Source organism: Odontesthes bonariensis, chromosome 17, assembly GCF_027942865.1.
Source record: "Odontesthes bonariensis isolate fOdoBon6 chromosome 17, fOdoBon6.hap1, whole genome shotgun sequence".
NCBI lineage: Eukaryota > Metazoa > Chordata > Actinopteri > Atheriniformes > Atherinopsidae > Odontesthes > Odontesthes bonariensis.
In genome coordinates this window covers 4,958,817-4,973,808 of record NC_134522.1, presented here as the reverse complement: position 1 = coordinate 4,973,808, position 14,992 = coordinate 4,958,817, and the positions used below count along the sequence as shown (strand labels likewise).

At 43.1% G+C, this 14,992-nt stretch overlaps 2 protein-coding genes and 3 long non-coding RNA genes across 5 annotated transcripts; all 5 read left to right on the top strand.

The window, feature by feature from the left end:
- The first annotated feature begins 95 nt into the window (after nucleotides 1-95).
- On the top strand, nucleotides 96-711 carry LOC142366316 (uncharacterized). The gene is made up of 4 exons (XR_012766781.1): nucleotides 96-124; nucleotides 223-307; nucleotides 434-580; nucleotides 664-711. It is a non-coding gene; the product is annotated as an uncharacterized LOC142366316 (long non-coding RNA).
- Nucleotides 712-722: 11 nt separating this feature from the next.
- Nucleotides 723-1,189, top strand: LOC142366315 (uncharacterized). Its single transcript, XR_012766780.1, has 3 exons — nucleotides 723-875; nucleotides 977-1,080; nucleotides 1,170-1,189. It is a non-coding gene; the product is annotated as an uncharacterized LOC142366315 (long non-coding RNA).
- A 4-nt stretch (nucleotides 1,190-1,193) lies between these two features.
- LOC142366655 (uncharacterized) lies at nucleotides 1,194-3,669 on the top strand. The gene is made up of 9 exons (XM_075448614.1): nucleotides 1,194-1,226; nucleotides 1,392-1,559; nucleotides 1,775-1,974; nucleotides 2,077-2,189; nucleotides 2,356-2,462; nucleotides 2,601-2,777; nucleotides 3,048-3,256; nucleotides 3,355-3,449; nucleotides 3,560-3,669. Exons 1-9 carry the CDS (start codon nucleotides 1,194-1,196, stop codon nucleotides 3,619-3,621), a joined length of 1,164 nt encoding a protein of 387 aa, XP_075304729.1. The 3' UTR covers nucleotides 3,622-3,669.
- An 8,426-nt stretch (nucleotides 3,670-12,095) lies between these two features.
- LOC142366737 (uncharacterized) lies at nucleotides 12,096-12,540 on the top strand. The gene is made up of 3 exons (XR_012766862.1): nucleotides 12,096-12,188; nucleotides 12,290-12,393; nucleotides 12,483-12,540. It is a non-coding gene; the product is annotated as an uncharacterized LOC142366737 (long non-coding RNA).
- Nucleotides 12,541-13,123: 583 nt separating this feature from the next.
- On the top strand, nucleotides 13,124-14,982 carry LOC142366654 (uncharacterized). Its single transcript, XM_075448613.1, has 7 exons — nucleotides 13,124-13,287; nucleotides 13,390-13,502; nucleotides 13,669-13,775; nucleotides 13,914-14,090; nucleotides 14,361-14,569; nucleotides 14,668-14,762; nucleotides 14,873-14,982. The coding sequence occupies exons 1-7, from the start codon at nucleotides 13,124-13,126 to the stop codon at nucleotides 14,932-14,934; spliced, it is 927 nt and encodes a 308-aa protein (XP_075304728.1). The 3' UTR covers nucleotides 14,935-14,982.
- The last annotated feature ends 10 nt before the right edge of the window (nucleotides 14,983-14,992 follow it).

The window sequence follows — 14,992 nt, the reverse complement described above, 5'->3', positions numbered from 1 at the left end:
GTAAGTGTCTCCAGAAATATCACTCAATTCCACTGTAATTACACAATCGCATTGTGAAGTACCCTTATCTGATACACAATTATGTTTGTTTCACAGAGAACCTCATCTGTGCTGCAGTCAATAGGTGGGTGGATTACTGTTTTACACAATCCTGAATTTGCATGTTCTTTTTCACAGTGGAACTAAGGTGACCATGGGTTTGTTTTTTATTCTTTTCTTCAGATCACAACTCCAGCAGACACTGGCAGCTGACAATTCCTCTACAGCCCTGTGCAATCTCACCATCACTGAACATGCCTGTTCCTTGGTAGGACTGTTTAATATAAGCTGCCGGTCCTATAAAACAATCGGCCATTTCTTACATTATAATCTTCAGACAAATCTCCATAGGCTCTGCCATGTTTACATTTCTTGTCATTTTTTTTTTTCCAAGGCTGAGCATCTCACACAAAGAAACTTGGCCTCACTGTTGAAATGCTCTCTGGAAAGCCAAAGGACTTACCCGGTAGAAGTCTGGAAGCTTTTCTTCCAAAAAGCTGCTCCTGCTCTGGACCAGGCTCTCGAGACATTCACCACCACTGTAAATCCAGTCCCATAATTTCACAACATCGATTGCATTCCTGTGGGACTTCTATATCCAACCAATTTTTTCCCCAATTCTAGGCCCCTAACAACAGCAACCAAGCCTTGTCAAATGCTCTTGAAGCTCTGGGAAAGGTCAGACTCTCCAGCTTCGGGCAGGCACAACTACAGAGTAAAGATTTCATCGCCGATTGGTTCCAGAAAAAGATCCGCCCATTCCTGGCTTCTCCATCCACAAACTTCCTATTCTGCCTGAGCTCCAACAACTTCAGTTGCTTGACGTACCAGACTGTGTAAGTGTGTTTAGAAATTCATATTTAATTCACCACTGTAAACAACACAACAGAAAAACACTAGGATGTTGCGATGTTAAAAATCTTCCCTTGTGTTTTAGCATCAAGGCATTCAGCAACCAAAGGGCCTTTATGGACACCAACAGACAGCGAACAGTCTTCACTCATTTCATCAAACCATTCCTGTCAAAAAATGATTCATCAGGTATGGGCAGGTTATCGGACTACATCTGGTAATGTCTTGATAGCGTGTGCTGTTAATATCTAAGCAATGTCTCCGCTTCCTTTTTGCAGATCCTGGCTGTGTTTCATCTGTTAATGGTAGTCAGGACTGGCTACAGGCAAACCTTGGTAGCTTTTCTGAATTTGCCACCCTACAGGATTTGCAAGCCCTATATCCAAACTTCTCCAGCGTGAGTTCCCACTGCAGTTGTTTAGTTCTTCTTTCAAACATCATTTGCCCTCAGGTTTTGGTGTGACTTTTGTTTACCTTCATTTTGATATCCATTTTTTCAGATTGAAATCCTGTCAGAGCTCGCTCCCTCTCAGGTGGCGCAGTTATTACTGGGCTCAGAGAAATCCAATGACACAGATCTTATCGATCGTGTCTTTGACCGACTTGAGGATGGTAATGCTCTGAAAAATGTGGATGAATTCCTGACACAGCTGAACGCAAATGGAAAGGTGAGCCTCACTTTTCAGTGCAGGAAGAAAGACAAAATCAGACTTACAACTTAACGTTCTCAGACCTCAGAAGGGTATCTAAAACTCTGCATCTTTTTTTGGGAACTAATTGACAATATCCAACCTACCTTTCCACCTTTCAAACATCCTGTATGGTGTACTTGCAACATAGAAATTGTACGGAGTCTGATTCTTTCTGTGCCGTAACCTGACAGGTCCCAGAATTCACACCAGCCGTGAGAGATCGGTGCATGGACAGGACCTTCGTCATCATCGGTCCTCTTTTCTCGGGCTTCAACAGAGATGACTTTGATTTTTGGTTCAATGTCAGACTGGTTCCCATCCTTGGAAGTTTCCGTCCACAGATGCTCAGGAATGCAACCTCAGGCATAAACTGCACAAACTATCACATTGTGTGAGTAGCATTTTAGGATCAACCAGGACTTCCATGCATCAAATTACTAGGCTAGGTCATTCTCAGGGACTGTGTAAGAAAGTTTTGTTCCAATCTTTGCAGTGTCAGCGGGATTGCCAAAGTTTTCCCTGCCATACCCATGCAGAGACTTCAAGGAATCGCAAATGCTCTGCTGGGCTATCTGAAACAATCTGCCAGTGTCATCAATACACCAGGTAGGCCTAAAAAAAGAAAAAACTTCAAACATGCCAAGGCAGTGACTTTGTGAAAAAGTATGCCCAAACAGAACTGAGAAGAAAATATTACCTCATGTTGTTTGATCGATGAAAAGAAGCTGCTTGCTAAGTTGTGAATATTCTACCATGTCTATGCGTACCTCAGCTTGCAGGCAGGGAATCAAGAGTGATGCAGAATGGATTGAAACAAACTTGGGTCCATTTTCTCAGTACACACCATACTCTGACCTCAAAGTCTTTAACCTCTCTCAGGTAAGTCACGTATTTCACGACCAATCTTCTCTAAGAAAAGCGGCACAACATTTAGTAACGGGCAGGTCCACGAATGGATGGTTCTGCCGTGTCATAAAGAGAACCAAATTCATCCATGCTCCTGCTTTATATTATCAGGAGACGGTTGTGGGTGTCCTCTCACCGCAACAGAAGGCTGAGCTGATACTGGATCCAGACAGCGGTGCTTTGGAGGACCCCACCCTCGTAAGGGTGGTGCTCACAAACTTGACCGAGTCCGGCGATGACCTGCAGATCACTCAGTTTTTCCAGACATTTACAAAAATCAACAAGCAGGTAAATGCTTCACACTTACTCCATCTCATTTTCGTCCCTCGGAGTTTGCTAACAAGCGACCCGGGTAAATTCTCACCGGGACTCCAGCAATCTCTCTAGGGGCCAAATTTAGATTCAAATAATGAATTTCTGATACGATTCTTTACTGACTTGTTGACACCAGTGCCTTGGTTCTTGACTTTCATACTTCAGAGTACAAGGATGTGCCACCAATCTTGTCCTTATTTTACTTATTGTCCTAAACTACCACTTCAACTCTTTTGCTTCCAGAAAAACGTTACCTTCATCAAAAATCCCGCTGTACGAGACATCATCTTGAACCTGACCTTGACAGTCCTTGCGCCCCAATTTGAGGACTTTAAGCCTGAAGGCTTTCAGCTGTGGTTCCAGGTGTACTTGGTTCCTGTGATAGCAAGCCTCAATCCCAACAGCTTGCGGGTGATCCCTATCAACATCAGTTGTGCATCCTACACAGCCATGTAAGAGATATTTATCAGGAGAAGCAATAATTATTTTGCGTTAGCATGATGTTAAACTGCTTCCAGAGTCTAAATACCTGACGTTTTCCTCTCCCCAGACTCACGGGTCTTCGGGAAAGTTTGAAATTTCTTCCACTGGACCTTTCAAAGGGTGTGAGATCAAGCATGGAATCCCTCAAAAAGACCTTCCCACGTACGTGTCAATAATGCTTTGCTGACGAGCACCTTCAAGAAAGCCCAGAGCTACCATACAGATGGAAATAAATAAATACACTAACTCATTTCCCTTTTTCTCTCAAACAGGTTGCTCAGTACCAGATTCTTTCATGGTAAGTTCATTACTACAGACATATCACAGAGATTAGACATTGTTTCATGACATTTTACAAGACACAAGTATGGCACACTAACTTTTCACTGGCAGCTATGTCAAGGTATTAAAAGTTCATGTAGCTTTGTCCACTACCCTAACACATGTTGCTTTATTTGTCTCCAGTGCAAGGATACACCTGTTGATGGTAAGTGTCTCCAGAAATATCACTCAATTCCACTGTAATTACACAATCGCATTGTGAAGTACCCTTATCTGATACACAATTATGTTTGTTTCACAGAGAACCTCATCTGTGCTGCAGTCAATAGGTGGGTGGATTACTGTTTTACACAATCCTGAATTTGCATGTTCTTTTTCACAGTGGAACTAAGGTGACCATGGGTTTGTTTTTTATTCTTTTCTTCAGATCACAACTCCAGCAGACACTGGCAGCTGACAATTCCTCTACAGCCCTGTGCAATCTCACCATCACTGAACATGCCTGTTCCTTGGTAGGACTGTTTAATATAAGCTGCCGGTCCTATAAAACAATCGGCCATTTCTTACATTATAATCTTCAGACAAATCTCCATAGGCTCTGCCATGTTTACATTTCTTGTCATTTTTTTTTTTCCAAGGCTGAGCATCTCACACAAAGAAACTTGGCCTCACTGTTTAAATGCTCTCTGGAAAGCCAAAGGACTTACCCGGTAGAAGTCTGGAAGCTTTTCTTCCAAAAAGCTGCTCCTGCTCTGGACCAGGCTCTCGAGACATTCACCACCACTGTAAATCCAGTCCCATAATTTCACAACATCGATTGCATTCCTGTGGGACTTCTATATCCAACCAATTTTTTCCCCAATTCTAGGCCCCTAACAACAGCAACCAAGCCTTGTCAAATGCTCTTGAAGCTCTGGGAGAGGTCAGACTCTCCAGCTTCGGGCAGGCACAACTACAGAGTAAAGATTTCATCGCCGATTGGTTCCAGAAAAAGATCCGCCCATTCCTGGCTTCTCCATCCACAAACTTCCTATTCTGCCTGAGCTCCAACAACTTCAGTTGCTTGACGTACCAGACTGTGTAAGTGTGTTTAGAAATTCATATTTAATTCACCACTGTAAACAACACAACAGAAAAACACTAGGATGTTGCGATGTTAAAAATCTTCCCTTGTGTTTTAGCATCAAGGCATTCAGCAACCAAAGGGCCTTTATGGACACCAACAGACAGCGAACAGTCTTCACTCATTTCATCAAACCATTCCTGTCAAAAAATGATTCATCAGGTATGGGCAGGTTATCGGACTACATCTGGTAATGTCTTGATAGCGTGTGCTGTTAATATCTAAGCAATGTCTCCGCTTCCTTTTTGCAGATCCTGGCTGTGTTTCATCTGTTAATGGTAGTCAGGACTGGCTACAGGCAAACCTTGGTAGCTTTTCTGAATTTGCCACCCTACAGGATTTGCAAGCCCTATATCCAAACTTCTCCAGCGTGAGTTCCCACTGCAGTTGTTTAGTTCTTCTTTCAAACATCATTTGCCCTCAGGTTTTGGTGTGACTTTTGTTTACCTTCATTTTGATATCCATTTTTTCAGATTGAAATCCTGTCAGAGCTCGCTCCCTCTCAGGTGGCGCAGTTATTACTGGGCTCAGAGAAATCCAATGACACAGATCTTATCGATCGTGTCTTTGACCGACTTGAGGATGGTAATGCTCTGAAAAATGTGGATGAATTCCTGACACAGCTGAACGCAAATGGAAAGGTGAGCCTCACTTTTCAGTGCAGGAAGAAAGACAAAATCAGACTTACAACTTAACGTTCTCAGACCTCAGAAGGGTATCTAAAACTCTGCATCTTTTTTTGGGAACTAATTGACAATATCCAACCTACCTTTCCACCTTTCAAACATCCTGTATGGTGTACTTGCAACATAGAAATTGTACGGAGTCTGATTCTTTCTGTGCCGTAACGTGACAGGTCCCAGAATTCACACCAGCCGTGAGAGATCGGTGCATGGACAGGACCTTCGTCATCATCGGTCCTCTTTTCTCGGGCTTCAACAGAGATGACTTTGATTTTTGGTTCAATGTCAGACTGGTTCCCATCCTTGGAAGTTTCCGTCCACAGATGCTCAGGAATGCAACCTCAGGCATAAACTGCACAAACTATCACATTGTGTGAGTAGCATTTTAGGATCAACCAGGACTTCCATGCATCAAATTACTAGGCTAGCTCCTTTTCAGGGACTGTGTAAGAAAGTTTTGTTCCAATCTTTGCAGTGTCAGAGGGATTGCCAAAGTTTTCCCTGCCATACCCGTGCAGAGACTTCAAGGAATCGCAAATGCTCTGCTGGGCTATCTGAAACAATCTGCCAGTGTCATCAATACACCAGGTAGGCCTAAAAAAAGAAAAAACTTCAAACATGCCAAGGCAGTGAATTTGGGAAAAAGTGTGCCCAAACAGAACTGAGAAGGAAACATTACCTCATGTTGTTTGATCGATGAAAAGAAGCTGCTTGCTAAGTTGTTGTGAATATTCTACCATGTCTATGCGTACCTCAGCTTGCAGGCAGGGAATCAAGAGTGATGCAGAATGGATTGAAACAAACTTGGGTCCATTTTCTCAGTACACACCATACTCTGACCTCAAAGTCTTTAACCTCTCTCAGGTAAGTCACGTATTTCACAACCAATCTTCTCAGAGAAAAGCGGCACAACATTTAGAGACGGGCAGGTCCACGAATGGATGGTTCTGCCGTGTCATAAAGAGAACCAAATTCATCCATGCTCCTGCTTTATATTATCAGGAGACGGTTGTGGGTGTCCTCTCACCGCAACAGAAGGCTGAGCTGATACTGGATCCAGACAGCGGTGCTTTGGAGGACCCCACCCTCGTAAGGGTGGTGCTCACAAACTTGACCGAGTCCGGCGATGACCTGCAGATCACTCAGTTTTTCCAGACATTTACAAAAATCAACAAGCAGGTAAATGCTTCACACTTACTCCATCTCATTTTCGTCCCTCGGAGTTTGCTAACAAGCGACCCGGGTAAATTCTCACCGGGACTCCAGCAATCTCTCTAGGGGCCAAATTTAAATTCAAATAATGGATTTCTGATATGATTCTTTACCGACTTGTTGACACCAGTGCCTTGGTTCCTGACTTTCATACTTCAGAGTACAAGGATGTGCCACCAATCTTGTCCTTATTTTCCTTATTGTCCTAAACTACCACTTCAACTCTTTTGCTTCCAGAAAAACGTTACCTTCATCAAAAATCCCGCTGTACGAGACATCATCTTGAACCTGACCTTGACAGTCCTTGCGCCCCAATTTGAGGACTTTAAGCCTGAAGGCTTTCAGCTGTGGTTCCAGGTGTACTTGGTTCCTGTGATAGCAAGCCTCAATCCCAACAGCTTGCGGGTGATCCCTATCAACATCAGTTGTGCATCCTACACAGCCATGTAAGAGATATTTATCAGGAGAAGCAATGATTATTTTGAGTTAGCATGATGTTAAACTGCTTCCAGAGTCAAAATACCTGACGTTTTCCTCTCCTCAGACTCACGGGTCTTCGGGAAAGTTTGAAATTTCTTCCACTGGACCTTTCCAAGGGTGTGAGATCAAGCATGGAATCCCTCAAAAAGACCTTCCCACGTACGTGTCAATAATGCTTTGCTGACGAGCACCTTCAAGAAAGCCCAGAGCTACCATACAGATGGAAATAAATAAATACACTAACTCATTTCCCTTTTTCTCTCAAACAGGTTGCTCAGTACCAGATTCTTTCATGGTAAGTTCATTACTACAGACATATCACAGAGATTAGACATTGTTTCATGGCATTTTACAAGACACAAGTATGGCACACTAACTTTTCACTGGCAGCTATGTCAAGGTATTAAAAGTTCATGTAGCTTTGTCCACTACCCTAACACATGTTGCTTTATTTGTCTCCAGTGCAAGGATACACCTGTTGATGGTAAGTGTCTCCAGAAATATCACTCAATTCCACTGTAATTACACAATCGCATTGTTAAGTACCCTTATCTGATAAACAATTATGTTTGTTTCACAGAGAACCTCATCTGTGCTGCAGTCAATAGGTGGGTGGATTACTGTTTTACACAATCCTGAATTTGCATGTTCTTTTTCACAGTGGAACTAAGGTGACCATGGGTTTGTTTTTAATTCTTTTCTTCAGATCACAAGTCCAGCAGACACTGGCAGCTGACAATTCCTCTACAGCCCTGTGCAATCTCACCATCACTGAACATGCCTGTTCCTTGGTAGGACTGTTTAATATAAGCTGCCGGTCCTATAAAACAATCGGCCATTTCTTACATTATAATCTTCAGACAAATCTCCATAGGCTCTGCCATGTTTACATTTCTTGTCATTTTTTTTTTTCCAAGGCTGAAAATCTCACACAAAGAAACTTGGCCTCACTGATGAAATGCTCTCTGGAAAGCCAAAGGACTTACCCGGTAGAAGTCTGGAAGCTTTTCTTCCAAAAAGCTGCTCCTGCTCTGGACCAGGCTCTCGAGACATTCACCACCACTGTAAATCCAGTCCCATAATTTCACAACATCGATTGCATTCCTGTGGGAATTCTATATCCAACCAATTTTTCCCCCAATTCTAGGCCCCTAACAACAGCAACCAAGCCTTGTCAAATGCTCTTGAAGCTCTGGGAGAGGTCAGACTCTCCAGCTTCGGGCAGGCACAACTACAGAGTAAAGATTTCATCGCCGATTGGTTCCAGAAAAAGATCCGCCCATTCCTGGCTTCTCCATCCACAAACTTCCTATTCTGCCTGAGCTCCAACAACTTCAGTTGCTTGACGTACCAGACTGTGTAAGTGTGTTTAGAAATTCATATTTAATTCACTACTGTAAACAACACAACAGAAAAACATTAGGATGTTGCGATGTTAAAAACCTTCCCTTACGTTTTAGCATCAAGGCATTCAACAACCAAAGGGCCTTTATGGACACCAACAGACAGCGAACAGTCTTCACTCATTTCATCAAACCATTCCTGTCAAAAAATGATTCATCAGGTATGGGCAGGTTATCGGGCTACGTTTGGTAATGTCTTGATAGCGTGTGCTGTTAATATCTAAGCAATGTCTCCGCTTTCTTTTTGCAGATCCTGGCTGTGTTTCATCTGTCAATGGTAGTCAGGACTGGCTACAGGCAAACCTTGGTAGCTTTTCTGAATTTGCCACCCTACAGGATTTGCAAGCCCTATATCCAAACTTCTCCAGCGTGAGTTCCCACTGCAGTTGTTTAGTTCTTCTTTCAAACATCATTTGTCCTTAGGTTTTGGCGTGACTTTTGTTTACCTTCATATTGATTTCCATTTTTTCAGATTGAAATCCTGTCAGAGCTCGCTCCCTCTCAGGTGGCGCAGTTATTACTGAGCTCAGAGAAATCCAATGACACAGATCTTATCGATCGTGTCTTTGACCGACTTGAGGATGGTAATGCTCTGAAAAATGTGGATGAATTCCTGACACAGCTGAACGCAAATGGAAAGGTGAGCCTCACTTTTCAGTGCAGGAAGAAAGACAAAATCAGACTTACAACTTAACGTTCTCAGACCTCAGAAGGGTATCTAAAACTCTGCATCTTTTTTTGGGAACTAATTGACAATATCCAACCTACCTTTCAAACATCCTGTATGGTGTACTTGCGACATAGAAATTGTACGGAGTCTGATTCTTTCTGTGCCGTAACGTGACAGGTCCCAGAATTCACACCAGCCGTGAGAGATCGGTGCATGGACAGGACCTTCGTCATCATCGGTCCTCTTTTCTCGGGCTTCAACAGAGATGACTTTGATTTTTGGTTCAATGTCAGACTGGTTCCCATCCTTGGAAGTTTCCGTCCACAGATGCTCAGGAATGCAACCTCAGGCATAAACTGCACAAACTATCACATTGTGTGAGTAGCATTTTAGGATCAACCAGGACTTCCATGCATCAAATTACTAGGCTAGCTCCTTTTCAGGGACTGTGTAAGAAAGTTTTGTTCCAATCTTTGCAGTGTCAGAGGGATTGCCAAAGTTTTCCCTGCCATACCCGTGCAGAGACTTCAAGGAATCGCAAATGCTCTGCTGGGCTATCTGAAACAATCTGCCAGTGTCATCAATACACCAGGTAGGCCTAAAAAAAGAAAAAACTTCAAACATGCCAAGGCAGTGAATTTGGGAAAAAGTATGCCCAAACAGAACTGAGAAGGAAATATAACCTCATGTTGTTTGATCGATGAAAAGAAGCTGCTTGCTAAGTTGTGAATATTCTACCATGTCTATGCGTACCTCAGCTTGCAGGCAGGGAATCAAGAGTGATGCAGAATGGATTGAAACAAACTTGGGTCCATTTTCTCAGTACACACCATACTCTGACCTCAAAGTCTTTAACCTCTCTCAGGTAAGTCACGTATTTCACAACCAATCTTCTCAGAGAAAAGCGGCACAACATTTAGAGACGGGCAGGTCCACGAATGGATGGTTCTGCCGTGTCATAAAGAGAACCAAATTCATCCATGCTCCTGCTTTATATTATCAGGAGACGGTTGTGGGTGTCCTCTCACCGCAACAGAAGGCTGAGCTGATCCTGGATCCAGACAGTGGTGCTTTGGAGGACCCCACCCTCGTAAGGGTGGTGCTCACAAACTTGACCGTGTCCGGCGATGACCTGCAGATCACTCAGTTTTTCCAGACATTTACAAAAATCAACAAGCAGGTAAATGCTTCACACTTACTCCATCTCATTTTCGTCCCTCGGAGTTTGCTAACAAGCGACCCGGGTAAATTCTCACCGGGACTCCAGCAATCTCTCTAGGGGCCAAATTTAAATTCAAATAATGGATTTCTGATATGATTCTTTACCGACTTGTTGACACCAGTGCCTTGGTTCCTGACTTTCATACTTCAGAGTACAAGGATGTGCCACCAATCTTGTCCTTATTTTCCTTATTGTCCTAAACTACCACTTCAACTCTTTTGCTTCCAGAAAAACGTTACCTTCATCAAAAATCCCGCTGTACGAGACATCATCTTGAACCTGACCTTGACAGTCCTTGCGCCCCAATTTGAGGACTTTAAGCCTGAAGGCTTTCAGCTGTGGTTCCAGGTGTACTTGGTTCCTGTGATAGCAAGCCTCAATCCCAACAGCTTGCGGGTGATCCCTATCAACATCAGTTGTGCATCCTACACAGCCATGTAAGAGATATTTATCAGGAGAAGCAATGATTATTTTGAGTTAGCATGATGTTAAACTGCTTCCAGAGTCTAAATACCTGACGTTTTCCTCTCCTCAGACTCACGGGTCTTCGGGAAAGTTTGAAAATTCTTCCACTGGACCTTTCCAAGGGTGTGAGATCAAGCATGGAATCCCTCAAAAAGACCTTCCCACGTACGTGTCAATAATGCTTTGCTGACGAGCACCTTCAAGAAAGCCCAGAGCTACCATACAGATGGAAATAAATAAATACACTAACTCATTTCCCTTTTTCTCTCAAACAGGTTGCTCAGTACCAGATTCTTTCATGGTAAGTTCATTACTACAGACATATCACAGAGATTAGACATTGTTTCATGACATTTTACAAGACACAAGTATGGCACACTAACTTTTCACTGGCAGCTATGTCAAGGTATTAAAAGTTCATGTAGCTTTGTCCACTACCCTAACACATGTTGCTTTGTCTCCAGTGCAAGGATACACCTGTTGATGGTAAGTGTCTCCAGAAATATCACTCAATTCCACTGTAATTACACAATCGCATTGTGAAGTACCCTTATCTGATACACAATTATGTTTGTTTCACAGAGAACCTCATCTGTGCTGCAGTCAATAGGTGGGTGGATTACTGTTTTACACAATCCTGAATTTGCATGTTCTTTTTCACAGTGGAACTAAGGTGACCATGGGTTTGTTTTTAATTCTTTTCTTCAGATCACAAGTCCAGCAGACACTGGCAGCTGACAATTCCTCTACAGCCCTGTGCAATCTCACCATCACTGAACATGCCTGTTCCTTGGTAGGACTGTTTAATATAAGCTGCCGGTCCTATAAAACAATCGGCCATTTCTTACATTATAATCTTCAGACAAATCTCCATAGGCTCTGCCATGTTTACATTTCTTGTCATTTTTTTTTTTCCAAGGCTGAGAATGTCACACAAAGAAACTTGGCCTCACTGTTGAAATGCTCTCTGGAAAGCCAAAGGACTTACCCGGTAGAAGTCTGGAAGCTTTTCTTCCAAAAAGCTGCTCCTGCTCTGGACCAGGCTCTCGAGACATTCACCACCACTGTAAATCCAGTCCCATAATTTCACAACATCGATTGCATTCCTGTGGGAATTCTATATCCAACCAATTTTTCCCCCAATTCTAGGCCCCTAACAACAGCAACCAAGCCTTGTCTAATGCTCTTGAAGCTCTGGGAGAGGTCAGACTCTCCAGCTTCGGGCAGGCACAACTACAGAGTAAAGATTTCATCGGCGATTGGTTCCAGAAAAAGATCCGCCCATTCCTGGCTTCTCCATCCACAAACTTCCTATTCTGCCTGAGCTCCAACAACTTCAGTTGCTTGACGTACCAGACTGTGTAAGTGTGTTTAGAAATTCATATTTAATTCACCACTGTAAACAACACAACAGAAAAACACTAGGATGTTGCGATGTTAAAAACCTTCCCTTACGTTTTAGCATCAAGGCATTCAACAACCAAAGGGCCTTTATGGACACCAACAGACAGCGAACAGTCTTCACTCATTTCATCAAACCATTCCTGTCAAAAAATGATTCATCAGGTATGGGCAGGTTATCGGGCTACGTTTGGTAATGTCTTGATAGCGTGTGCTGTTAATATCTAAGCAATGTCTCCGCTTTCTTTTTGCAGATCCTGGCTGTGTTTCATCTGTCAATGGTAGTCAGGACTGGCTACAGGCAAACCTTGGTAGCTTTTCTGAATTTGCCATTCTACAGGATTTGCAAGCCCTATATCCAAACTTCTCCAGCGTGAGTTCCCACTGCAGTTGTTTAGTTCTTCTTTCAAACATCATTTGTCCTTAGGTTTTGGCGTGACTTTTGTTTACCTTCATATTGATTTCCATTTTTTCAGATTGAAATCCTGTCAGAGCTCGCTCCCTCTCAGGTGGCGCAGTTATTACTGAGCTCAGAGAAATCCAATGACACAGATCTTATCGATCGTGTCTTTGACCGACTTGAGGATGGTAATGCTCTGAAAAATGTGGATGAATTCCTGACACAGCTGAACGCAAATGGAAAGGTGAGCCTCACTTTTCAGTGCAGGAAGAAAGACAAAATCAGACTTACAACTTAACGTTCTCAGACCTCAGAAGGGTATCTAAAACTCTGCATCTTTTTTTGGGAACTAATTGACAATATCCAACCTACCTTTCCACCTTTCAAACATCCTGTATGGTGTACTTGCAACATAGAAATTGTACGGAGTCTGATTCTTTCTGTGCCGTAACGTGACAGGTCCCAGAATTCACACCAGCCGTGAGAGATCGGTGCATGGACAGGACCTTCGTCATCATCGGTCCTCTTTTCTCGGGCTTCAACAGAGATGACTTTGATTTTTGGTTCAATGTCAGACTGGTTCCCATCCTTGGAAGTTTCCGTCCACAGATGCTCAGGAATGCAACCTCAGGCATAAACTGCACAAACTATCACATTGTGTGAGTAGCATTTTAGGATCAACCAGGACTTCCATGCATCAAATTACTAGGCTAGCTCCTTTTCAGGGACTGTGTAAGAAAGTTTTGTTCCAATCTTTGCAGTGTCAGAGGGATTGCCAAAGTTTTCCCTGCCATACCCGTGCAGAGACTTCAAGGAATCGCAAATGCTCTGCTGGGCTATCTGAAACAATCTGCCAGTGTCATCAATACACCAGGTAGGCCTAAAAAAAGAAAAAACTTCAAACATGCCAAGGCAGTGAATTTGGGAAAAAGTATGCCCAAACAGAACTGAGAAGAAAATATTACCTCATGTTGTTTGATCGATGAAAAGAAGCTGCTTGCTAAGTTGTGAATATTCTACCATGTCTATGCGTACCTCAGCTTGCAGGCAGGGAATCAAGAGTGATGCAGAATGGATTGAAACAAACTTGGGTCCATTTTCTCAGTACACACCATACTCTGACCTCAAAGTCTTTAACCTCTCTCAGGTAAGTCACGTATTTCACAACCAATCTTCTCTGAGAAAAGCGGCACAACATTTAGAAACGGGCAGGTCCACGAATGGATGGTTCTGCCGTGTCATAAAGAGAACCAAATTCATCCATGCTCCTGCTTTATATTATCAGGAGACGGTTGTGGGTGTCCTCTCACCGCAACAGAAGGCTGAGCTGATACTGGATCCAGACAGCGGTGCTTTGGAGGACCCCACCCTCGTAAGGGTGGTGCTCACAAACTTGACCGAGTCCGGCGATGACCTGCAGATCACTCAGTTTTTCCAGACATTTACAAAAATCAACAAGCAGGTAAATGCTTCACACTTACTCCATCTCATTTTCGTCCCTCGGAGTTTGCTAACAAGCGACCCGGGTAAATTCTCACCGAGACTCCAGCAATCTCTCTAGGGGCCAAATTTAAATTCAAATAATGGATTTCTGATATGATTCTTTACCGACTTGTTGACACCAGTGCCTTGGTTCCTGACTTTCATACTTCAGAGTACAAGGATGTGCCACCAATCTTGTCCTTATTTTCCTTATTGTCCTAAACTACCACTTCAACTCTTTTGCTTCCAGAAAAACGTTACCTTCATCAAAAATCCCGCTGTACGAGACATCATCTTGAACCTGACCTTGACAGTCCTTGCGCCCCAATTTGAGGACTTTAAGCCTGAAGGCTTTCAGCTGTGGTTCCAGGTGTACTTGGTTCCTGTGATAGCAAGCCTCAATCCCAACAGCTTGCGGGTGATCCCTATCAACATCAGTTGTGCATCCTACACAGCCATGTAAGAGATATTTATCAGGAGAAGCAATGATTATTTTGAGTTAGCATGATGTTAAACTGCTTCCAGAGTCTAAATACCTGACGTTTTCCTCTCCTCAGACTCACGGGTCTTCGGGAAAGTTTGAAAATTCTTCCACTGGACCTTTCCAAGGGTGTGAGATCAAGCATGGAATCCCTCAAAAAGACCTTCCCACGTACGTGTCAATAATGCTTTGCTGACGAGCACCTTCAAGAAAGCCCAGAGCTACCATACAGATGGAAATAAATAAATACACTAACTCATTTCCCTTTTTCTCTCAAACAGGTTGCTCAGTACCAGATTCTTTCATGGTAAGTTCATTACTACAGACATATCACAGAGATTAGACATTGTTTCATGACATTTTACAAGACACAAGTATGGCACACTAACTTTTCACTGGCA